This window comes from Lynx rufus, unplaced genomic scaffold (assembly GCF_022079265.1).
Source record: "Lynx rufus isolate CCGP_SWC_20201006 ecotype Redwood Valley unplaced genomic scaffold, mLynRuf1.p SCAF_9, whole genome shotgun sequence".
Taxonomy (NCBI): domain Eukaryota; kingdom Metazoa; phylum Chordata; class Mammalia; order Carnivora; family Felidae; genus Lynx; species Lynx rufus.
In genome coordinates, this window is record NW_025814897.1 from 98,098,503 (window position 1) to 98,109,825 (window position 11,323).

The 11,323-nt window shown below is 57.6% G+C and overlaps 1 protein-coding gene across 1 annotated transcript; it reads right to left on the reverse strand.

Annotated features, from left to right (window-relative positions):
* Positions 1-617: 617 nt before the first annotated feature.
* Positions 618-4,046, reverse strand: CHST1 (carbohydrate sulfotransferase 1). The gene is made up of 2 exons (XM_047071366.1): positions 3,946-4,046; positions 618-2,772 (listed from the first exon to the last, which is right to left on the reverse strand). The coding sequence occupies exon 2, from the start codon at positions 2,728-2,730 to the stop codon at positions 1,495-1,497; it is 1,236 nt and encodes a 411-aa protein (XP_046927322.1). The 5' UTR covers positions 2,731-2,772; positions 3,946-4,046; the 3' UTR covers positions 618-1,494.
* Between the last annotated feature and the right edge of the window lie 7,277 nt (positions 4,047-11,323).

An 11,323-nucleotide genomic window follows, 5' to 3' on the forward strand; every position in this document is an offset into this window, starting at 1 on the left:
GACAACAGAGCTGTGACCTCCACCCCAGGGCCCAGCTGTTTTCTTGAAGTAAGAGCTGGGGAAGTTGCTCGGAGGAAGCTGCTAGATTGCCAAGGATAGGAAGAAAAATAAACACAGCTGATATTCCACCAGCATAGACACCAGCGCACCTGCACGACTTGTTAAAACGCTGAAATTCTTCCAGGCCAGCTGATAAGCAGCCCCGGCCCTGAGCCACCCCACCCCTGGAAGGGTCCCCTTCCCCGGCTATCCAGGCCCCAGACCCAGAAGCTAAAGGGGCAACGCCCGGCCCGGAAAGGGGTCGCCAGGACCTCATCCTGACCCCTGGACGTCGATTCGGCAAGCCCTACTGCTTGTTAAATGGTTTGAACCTGACCCCTGGCCACCAGGTGCCTGGTCTGAACTGACTGCATGGAAATGAACCACCGAAGTCAGCACTGAGGGTGACGAGGGTGGCAGGAGATCTGAAAGCCGGACACTGGCCGCTGAGTCCCCTCCTCCACCTCCCTGCGTCCCTCCCTGCCTCTCCTCCCCCAAACCAGAAACACTTGGCCCACCAAGGCCTGCCCTTGCCGATTCAGAATGTGCCACAATCACACCCAGATATTATTGCACACTTTTATTTACAGAAAACACAGATAAAGCATTTCAATGTTCATTTAGCAAACTGATCCACTCTTTTTTTTTTTTCTTTTTGGCACAAAGAAATATCACTGATGGACCCCAAGATCAATCGGAAACCCCTAAGATTTATCAGCCGTCACTGGTCCAGGGGCAGCCACGAGACTCAGACAGACAGACAGACAGCATCGCCACAGACTGGAAAATAATAAACAAGGTCCACATTCACCTCACAGTAAAAACCTGCTCACCGACAGGCAAGGGCGGGCAGGAGGGGGCAGTTTCTCTGCTCCCAGGGGGGCAGCGGGCACTGGGGGCAGGCAGCAGGGTGGGGAGGGATTAGACACCATTCATAAATTAGAGAGAGGTGGCCTTTTTTGTTTTTAACCTCTTACCTTGTGGAAGTAAGACAGTGCAAAAACTACCATACCCGGACCACTCGTCCGTTGGAGAAGCTTCCGAAGTTCTGTGGTTTGGGGCACGTATCTCTCCTCGTGGGCGCCCGTGTGTGTGTGTGTGTGTGTGTGTGTGTGTGTGCGCGCGCGCGCGCGCGCAGTCATGTGAACGTGTGAGTGTCGTGCTTGTAAACATTGTCACCATCCACGCAGAGACCCAGCATCCGTGTGTCTGAATGGGGTGGGGTGGGGGCTCACCCCACTTCACGTCCCCTCTGCCCCAGTGATTCCTGTCCAAGACATAGTGCAAATTTCAGAGACGAAAAGGGGGGCAGAAGGAAGTGGAGGGTGGGCAGGGGACAGGAAGGACACAAAGGCAGGGTGGGGGCGGGAGGGGGAAATAAGGCAACAGTTAGAAACGGTCCATTTTATCAAAACCGACGCCACGTGCCCCTCACCCCCACCCACGGCGCCCTCGTCACGAGAAAGGGCGGAAGTCCCGCTCCTCCACCAGACTGATGGAGGGGTTCTTGAGCTCCTCCTCCGACGTGGCCATCTTGTAGCCCAGCTGCGCCAGCACCCGCTGGCAGGCGTTCTGGGCAAAGGCCACGATGTCGTAGGAGAGGCGGAAGCGCCACTTCTCGGCCGTGGCCGCCGAGTTTCGCACGGTGCCGTATTTGTGCTTGCCCAAGGTGGGGTCGCCCCGCGTGTTGTTCTGGATCCAGCGGGCCACGTGGCTGTCCAAGGGGATCCCCAGGAAGCCGTAGATCTCCTCGGTCTTCTTCATGGGGTTCCTGGCCAGGTCCTCGTAGCGCACCAACATGTACTTGCCCTTGAGCCACGCGGGCCGCGTGAGGCCGGTGGACACGGAGTTGGAGAAGTCCTCGCACACCGTGGTCAGCTGCGTCACGTCCAGGTTGTAGGGCTTCCTCCCGGTGCCGTACCAGAGGCGCCAGAGCCGGTACGTGTCGCGGAAGGTCTCGCTGCGGGAGGCCAGAATGCCACGCGGGTCCCGGACCAGCTGGATGACCTTGAGGTTCAACCGGGGGTCCTCAACCAGGGCCCGAAGGTCGTTGACCTCGGGCACCCGCACGGTCTTGATGGCCACGTGGCTGCGCTCCCGACAGGCCTCGGCGGCCACCGTCAAGTTCAGCACGCCGCACTTGCGCACGCAGTCGCCCTCCTCCAGCACCAGGTCGGCGGAGCCCGGGGGGTCGCACACGGGGCGAGAGCACAGCACCCTGCTGGCCCCGCGGCGGAAGATCCTGTCGGTGGTGTGGTTGACGGGCGGCGGCTTGATGTAGTTCTCCAGGAAGTAGAGGTCACAGTCATAGAGGCTCCTCAGGAGGTCGCGGCTGGCGCCCAGCATGACCCGCCGGTCCGCGGGGCTCTTGCCCTGGGTGAAGCGGGGGATGAGCGTGTTCTGCACGTGGTAGAGGGGCTCGAACAGGTAGAAGACGTCCAGGTGCTGGTTGAAGAGCTGGCCCACGAAGGAGGAGCCGCTGCGCGTGGTGGCCAGAATGAGGATGTGGGTCTTGCGGGAGAGGTTGTAGGCGAAGGTGGGGCCCTCCTCGCACAGCCGCTCGGCCAGCCCTGCCTCTGCCAGCCCCGGGCAGGTGTGGAAGGACTTGGCGGTGAAGGTGCGGATGGCCGTGTACTGGATGGCGATTGAGGCCAGGGCAAGGAGGAGGACAGCCTTCCAGGAACATTGCATGGCTGGGCACCTTCATGGGGCTGCTTCTCCACCATGCGGGGTCTGCGGGCAAAGGTGGGCAGCCCTCAGGAAGCAGCCAGGCGTGGGTGCCTCGCTCGGCGCCCTTAGACGGGCTGGCCTCCGGGGGGGCCCTGGCACCTACCTGATTCCCTCTGCCCCGTGCTCACACACACACCTAAGGGCTGAGCAGCTGCCAGGCTAGACTTTCCAAACTCTGGGGACTCCTGGGAGTTTCTGGGGACTGAACAAACGGACTCCCCACACCCCCGGGGACTCCCGTCGGGACCCTTGAGTTCCTTAGTGGGGCTCCGCGGTGCAAGAAGCTGACTTCCCCGGCTCACACACTCAGGAGCCCACCAGTCCCTGCCTCCAGCCACTCCCCTGCCACTGCCTGTCACCCCTGCCAGCACCTCCTGGGCCCGCCTGCATCTTCCACCCCCCTGTGAGCAGGCACCTGGTCCCCCCACGTGGGCATCTTTCCTCCAGCCCCTGCCCACCCCTAGGAGGAAAAAGAGCTCATGTCAGAGGCTTCCTCCTGTGTCTAAGGGACCCCTGTACGCCCTACGTATCCACTCACCTGTGCCCCCTGGGCCCAGGAAAGGGGGACAAATGTGTCAAGCCCACCTCCCCAACTTAGGGATGTAGGTGACCGGTTTACTCTAGCTGAGGACTCCTGGGATCCCCCGGGTCGGGAGAGCCAACTGGCCCAGAACAGGACAGTTCCAGGGCTGCTGAATAGCATCCCTTACCCAGGCCCCAGCACACTCCAGGTTTGTTTCTGGCCACAGGGGCAAGGGAGGGGTCCGGGCAGAGGGCAGATGACCCCCACTGACAGCAGGGTGAACCGGCTCTTCCGGGCCCCCCATCCCAGGCAATCCTCAAGGGCCTCCGCCATTAGGCTCTCAGCCCTTCTGTCCACAGGGGGAGCTCAGAGGCCCCACTGTGACCCAGCAATGGCCCCAGAGAACCAGGCAGGACAGAGAGGAGAGGAAGGGGTGGAACAGAAGGGACACCTGAAGGAATGAGAAAGTGGGTGGGGTGGGGACAGGAGAGCAGGGAAAATGAAGGGTGTGTCACAGGTCTGGAGCGAGGTGCCAGCCTGAGCATCTGGAAGTCCCCCTCCCCCCTCCCAAGAGAGGCTGGCTCAGCTCCCAGGCCCTGGGGGAGGGCTGGGGCTGCTCCAAGAGCGAATGCAGGGAGGGCTCCACCACTCACCAAAGAGGGGCTGCTCCGAGCTAGGGAGTCCACAGCTGCCGGGGCTCCTGGCCTAGCCGGCGGTCCCAGCCTGTGCAGATGCCCTGTGGCCAGCAGACTGCAGAGAGAGAGAGAGGTAGGGGAGGGGTTCTGGGGGGGGGGGGGGTTGATCTGTCAGCACCGCCCTTCCCACCCCTTCTGTCCTGTGTCCTGTGCCCCCACAGACTACCTTCCAAGGCCATGGGACAAGGGCCCGGGCTGCTCTCCCAGATCACTGACTCAGGCCTCCAAATATCCTAGAGCCATCTTTTATCTCCTAGATCTGGCCCTGAGTCCTGGGCCCTCCACCCACCTCCCCACCCCCTAGCCATCCTCTCCTAGCAAGTCACTGTCCCTCACACCACGACCCGATGGGCAGGCCTCCATCACCAGCTGACCAAGAGCTGGTGCCCCACATGGGGAACCACCCCAGGGAGGACCCCCAAACTCATCACCCAAGGCAGCTGCAAAGAAATCCACTGGCCACAAATACCCCGAAGCCTAGCTAGCTCTGTTCAGCTCTGGTGGCCAGACTGACCCACCAGACAGATGCCCGGCACCCGAGAATGGAACGGCGACAGAGTCAAAGCTGTCCCAGAGAATTAGGCCGGAGCACAGCCCCGGCTGGTTCTGCATTTTATTTATTTATTTATTTATTTTTTTAATTTATTTTCTGAAGGAGAGAGAGAGAGAGACAGAGCATGAGCGGGGGAGGAGCAGAGAGAGAGAGGGAGACACAGAATCCGAAGCAGGCTCCAGGCTCTGAGCTGTCAGCACAGAGCCCGACGCGGGGCTCGAACTCACGGACCGTGAGATCACGACCTGAGCCGAAGTCGGACGCTTCACCGATGGAGTCACCCAGGCGCCCCTGATTCTGCATTTTAAATCGACAGAACCACCTGACCCTTCAAAGTCTGACTCGTTCAGTGACTCCCCAAGAGAGGTTTAGAGAAGTCAACAGGGCCGCTGGGGGGGCTCACCTCAGACCTCCCGGTGGAAATGGCAGCTCTGTCTAGACAGCCCAGACGCCGAGGCCCGCACGGAAGGGACAGCCGGGGAGGGAGGTTCTTCTTCCAGCCACAGCGGAGAGGAGAGCGGCTACCTACAACTCAAAGCAGAAGTGGACCAGGGAGCATCCCTGACCTTGACGCTGCTCGCGGATTCTAAGTTAAAACGTCAACACCGTGGCGAGCGTTGTTTCGGTTAGCATCTTCGGAGTACTTCCTAAGTGCTAAGCCTTTGACCTGCATCCGCGCGTTTATTCCTCACAGGAACTTCACGTGGAAGCCAGTTCTCAGCTCCGTTTCACACTGGAGAAGGCTGAGGCACAGAGAGGCGGAGTCACCCCCCTGAGCTCGCGTGCCTGGCTTCACGCACATCTAGCAGGTTCCCAAAGCCCTCGCTCTTTCCCTCTGAGGAGATTTGACCTTGTTCCTCCAGCTTACGCGCACTTGGCCTTCAAACACGCATTCGATTAATGTCCCCAGCCCACTTGTGAATCGGCACGAGAGAGACGGGGCATAAGAAGGGTACAGACGCTCCGTAAGACTTACGGCATGTTCCTTCCCTTCGCCGTCTGGTCTTGTTGATCTACTGGCTCGTGGCTGAGGGGGTGAACTTGTGCCTTGTGAATATTCTGCCCACATCCCGCTATTTGGCATGACTCCTTTGGGGGAGGGGTTCGCGGATCCTCCCGTCCCAAACCTGCCGTGCTGCCTGGCTCGGCCAACTCTGAACACTACGCGGTTCCTTACAACCCCCTTTGGGAGGGCAGGGTCTTCACTCCCATTGTTTAGATGGAGAAACTCAGGCTCAAAGACTAAGCAAAGGGGCATGGGCAAACAAGGAGTAGCAGAGACTCGAATCCCCGTGTCAGACTCTTAAGCCAGTGCTTTGAACCCTTTACCATCAGCTTAGCGGAGTAGAAACAGACCTAAAGAGTCTGGGTGCCTCAGGGAGGGGCACAGAAGCGGGGCTGAGGTGACGGTGGGCCATCTGAGGCTCTGGGGGTACTTAGTACGTACAGGGAATAGTACCGCGTCACCAGGTGGCAGTAAATAGGAGAAGAACACAGTCTAGATTCTTTCGAACCCCCAATGTGATCAGAGAAAAACCACACCCCTGACCACACCCCATCCCCCCCCCCCCCCCCCCCGCCTCACTCCCCGGCGGTAGAGAATGCTGACTCCATCAACAGGGTTGGGTGAGGTGCCCAGCAGAACCGCCTCTCTGCGTTAAATTAGATCCTCCTACAAAATGCAGGCCCACCCTGCCTGAGTGCCCCAAGACAAATGCCTTTAAAGAACAGGTAGGGAATACCATTAATAACAGTGCTCGTAATATTTTCTTAATGTCTTTTTTAAACTTATTTTTGAGAAAGAGAGTGTGTGCAAGCAGGGGAGGGGCAGAGAGAGGGGGGACAGGGAGAGAGGGGGTCAGAGGATCTGAAGCAGGCTCCGTGCTGACAGCAGCGAGCCCGATGCGGGCCCCGAACTCACACATGGTGAGATCGTGACCTGAGCCAAAGTCAGAGGCTTAACCAACTGAGCCGCCCAGGCGCCCCTGCTCGGTACGAGTTTTAAGTTATTTAAGGGTCTGCAGTTGCAATGCCATTGCATTAGGTGGCCCTCCCTTTGCTCTTAACCCGTGAAGATCTGCCCAGATATCCAGTATGACCCGGGCTCTGTTCTAGGAATCACGGAGGGGAGAAAACATGAAGGCAAGCACTTCCTGGGCATTCACGATGTTTATTCCAGGCAAATGCTCCTCGCACCTTCACGCCAACCCTGTGTGGTCGACGTTGCCATATCCCCATTTTACAGATCAGGAAGCGGGGGCTCTGCAAGGTTAAGTAACTTTCCCAAGCTTACACTCTGAGTAAGGAGCAAAGCCAGGATTCTAGCCCAGGCTCTGCTCCCTGGAGCCCACGCTCGAATCCTCCTCCCTGACCCATGACGTTAGACCCCTGGGGTCCCCACCGAGACAGGAAACAGACGTCTTGAAGAGATTTCACTTAACTCTAAGATTCTGGCGCCAGAAGGAGAGGTCACCCATAGAGGGGACCGTTTAAGTTTCTCCCCTCACAACTTCCCCCCCACTCCACCCCAGAGAAACTTAAGGCCAGGATTAGCAACTGTTGCCTTGGCTAATAAATCAGAAGTAACTGAAGCATCCCGACGCTACAAATCCCCAAGAAAGGGGGACTCAGTGTCGCAGGTATAGCACCAACAAGGGGAATGCGTTCAAAGTCCCAGCCCCAGGCCATTCCCCTGTCTCCCAGGAGGGCAAAGCTAGGGCATGGGAACAGGAAGATGAAGAAAGTCAGACCCTCCTAGAAAGGCCCCTGCTCTCCTGCCAGCCTGGCAGAACTGGGCTCAGGGCTGGCCAAGCTTCCTTGGTATGCTGGAGGCATCTGCCCTGGAAACCAGAGGCCCCAGGGCCAGGTCCCACTGTTCCCAGGGGAGCCCTGGCCACTGCAAGGAACTCTCCAACGCCCTTGTCCTCCAAACCAGACTGTGAGCCCCACGGCCCCTCCCTGGGCTTTGAGCAGGGCCTTCCTCCACCCCTGGTTAGTCACAATCCAGACAAACCCTAGACACAGGAGCCCAGAGTCCGTAACCTCTGTTGGAAGGCAGGGGAGTTGATGAACTCCCAGCAGGAAGCTCAGATTTCAATGTCAGCCACCGTCAGATTAGGGCACAGATAAGGGCACACGGTGGAAGTGAAAAATGCGTCTACATCAGAGAACTGTAATCCAGAGCTCAGAGCTCAAGCCACGGAATCACACCCGTCTGGATTATCACGTAGCAGGTGTGTGGACCAGGATTCACTAGCTTTTACTGGGCCTCAGTGTCCCTACCCATAAAGTGGGCATAGCCATAGTAGTGAGTGTAAGAATCCAAGCATTGAGTCAATGCCAGGCGTAGAATAACGACCTCATGCTTGGGACACGGGCTCTGGCATGAGCCCCATTGGCGGCCAGGTTTCTTAATCTCTCTGGGCCTCTGTTTTCTCACCCAAAGAATGGGGACAATTGTAACAAGGCTGTTGTCAGGACTAATTGGTTAACACAGCGCCTGGCATAAAGTAAGCCCTCAATAAATAACGATACTCGTATCATGAAAGGTCTTGTTTGCTTTTTGTCTCAGCTGAGCACCTCAGAACAGATCTCACTGACTCTGAGAGTGAGGTAGACACTCTCCCTGACTGCGGTGTCCGGACCTCTGCCAGGCAGGCCTCTGCCCACGTGGCCCCTTCTTCCCTCCTCGCCTCGCCCAGCCTGAGAACTTTCTGCCGCGGAGCCGCCGCAGTGGCTTGCCTGCTGCCCTCTAGTGGCCACAGCCTGTAGTGCAGCCTCTTAGCGCCGCGTCCTTGCTGTGTGTGTTCAGAACTCCTGGCCGGCTGATGCAGCTTTATGGGAGGATTCAGGCCGCGGGAGGTGATGTTGCAGGGTGCAGTGAGGTGCGATGATGACACCCCCACCTGAGCTGTGGCCTCTGCTCTGTGCATCCTCTCTTCCTCACCCTCACCCCAAGAGACAAGCAGCAACAAGCGGCCTCACCTCATCCAGAGGGCCTCTCCTCATGCCTCTCTGGCAGGGGAAGGAACGCTGAACTTAATATCACAGGCGGGAACGGCCTCTGCTTTCCCTGGTTGGGAGACCTTGGACTTATCCCCTGGCCTCTCTGTGCCCCGATTCTTCCATAGATCCAGTGACTCTAAGGGCCTCCCAGCTCTGATCCTAGGAAGGCCTGGCGCTCCATTTTCAGAGTCAGGGCCACCCTGGCTGCAGGCAGAGGGATGCTCCTTTGGGAGCCGGAAAGCCCCAGTCATCTTCCAAGAGGATATCGGGGCTGGCAGCTGGGCCCCATCCCCCTCAGCTTGGTCCACGGCAGCCCCAGCGGGGGCTAAGAGCCAAGGGGCTCTGCCCTCTGGTGAGTTCGCCCCCGGCCTCCTGCTCTGTGAAATCCCATGCAACCCAGAGCTGTGGCATTTGCCTCTTCTGGGCCACAGGCCCCTTGGAGAGACCCAGTCCCTCTTTCCAGAAAGATTCCTTCGTAGCCACAATTTTACACACACAAGCAGAAGGCTCCAGGACCCCCTAAAGCCCACCCATGGGCCCCTTAGAGGCTTCACCCCCTCTATGAGCAGCATTCTCCCCTGCCCCAGGATCTTCTTCCCAGCTGACCATACCAGAGAAGCCTCCACAGATATGTATATACTGATGTGGGGCTATCACCCAAGATAAAGAAGCTAGAGCCAGAAAACACATGTGCTATAGTATATACTACAGCCTGTTTGTAAAAAGGGGATGAGGTGGGGGGGGAGGGTATTTATACACATGCATATACAACCACTGAAAGAACTCTCACTGAACTGGTAAACTGTAGACGCCCCTGCCGGAGGGACTAGGAGACCGGAGCGGGAGGAAGGCAGTTCACGCTGAGCCTCTCAGTTCCATCTGAGTTTATTAACTTTCTGGGCTAGGGCAAAGCCACGCCAGGCAAGACCTGGAGGGGTGGGACACTGAAGTCATCACCGGTAACTCACTGCACCTTCCGTTCTGCCCCCAGGGCACTGCCTGCCAGCTCCCCCCCTCCCCCACTTCCAAGGCAGCGGGGTCAAAGTCACGACCTTTTGGCTCTGTCTGTTCAGGCAGGCCGCTAAGGGGGAGCAGTCAGCTGGTGCTGTTGAGACAGGGCAGGCGCTGAAAAAGAGGGAGACCTCCAGGGGGACCCGGGGCTGCGGGGAGCAACCGAAGCCTGAGTTGGGGAAAGGACTCCCCTCCCAGCTTTTTCTTCCCAAAAGCAGTTTGCAAAGCTCCGAGGAGATCGGGAGAGCGAAGAATAAAGATCCTGAACATCGTGTTTCTGACCAGCCCCGGGAGCCAGGATGGAGGGGCCCAAGGCTCTGAGGCCCCAGGAACTGGAGCAAGGGGCCGGGGGGTGGGGGTGGGGGGGAACTGGACAGGGAGGGAGGAGTTGGCACACAGACCTCTGGGAGAGCCTGCAGAAAGGAAGTGCTTAATCCCTGGGTCTGCGGTAGCCAGCGCTGACCCACCATCGATGTTTGTTTAGTTAAGACGAAAACATATAAAAGAGCAAGGTTGGTTTTTTTTTTTTCTTCCTTAAAAGAGTGAGGTGATGAAACGAGCAAGTGGAAGAACAAGGGTACAAAGGAACTCTGAAAGAACCAGAAGCCAGATTAGCATACAAGAGCCAAGACACTTCTGGGCCGGCATGGGGATCAGGGCTACCCGGCAGCCAATGGGAAAAGGGAAATATTTCATTTCATGTTTCATAGGAGCCATGAGATGAAAATGAAAACATCTGCTCAAGAGATGCCTGACTACTCCTGACATTGACTCTCCTAGAGAACCCTGAGCATAGCCTGCCATTCTCAAGACCTCGTACCTGCTAAGCCTGAGGACGAGTTTCTTGGGGCTGTGTTCTAGAACATCCTTCAAGGTGAGCAGCATGCCAACCCATAATTCAGCCAGGGCAGCCTCCCAGGGGGAGGAGATTTCTTGGGGTCCAGAATCAGCCCCTGTGGTCTGGGTCAGCCCAAGGGAGATCGGAGGCAACAGCTCTTCTCTTTGCGGTCAGGCCTCCTCAAGTTGAAACACCGGGAGGCAATGGACCTTCTCCCCAGAATCTGCACCAACACAGACAGGGTGTTTGTACACAGTCCTTAGAGTCCCTGGGCCCCATAGCTATCCACAGACCCCACAGGCAGAACCAGTGCATTGTCAGGCACCTTGACAATGTCAAGTTCTTGCAGCCAAGGTTCCAGAGAGTGAGTGCCCACCAACTCTTCACCCTCAGCAGAGACACTCAGCTGCCTTTTATGAGCTTTCGTATCTCCGGAGCAGGTCACTCCAATGTCCGTACATAATGACACGGGAGGACACCCATCAGTGTCTCAAGCCTCCTCGAAAAGTTACCCACAGGGGGGCCTGGGTGGCTCAGTCGGTTAAGCGCCTGCCTCCTGATTTCGGCTCAGGTCATGAGCTCACGGTTCGAGATCGAGCCCCGTGTTGGGCTCTGTGCCGATAGCACAACCTGCTTGGGATTCTCTCTCTCTCCCTTTCTCTCTCTCTCTCTCTCTCTCTCTCTCTCTCTCTCTCTCTCCCCCCCCCCCGCTCATGTTCTCTCTCTCTCTCATAATAAATAAACTTAAAAAGAAAAAATAGCTATGAGAACCTGAGCAAGACACTTAACCTCTCTAGACCTCAGTTGTCCTCATCTACGAAATGGGAAAGACGGTCGCAGAACCTTCCAAATAGTCGGGTTGTGAGACAGCACGTCGATAAATACCCAGAGCCTAGCACAGCCCGGGCACAGAGCAACTTAAGAACCGT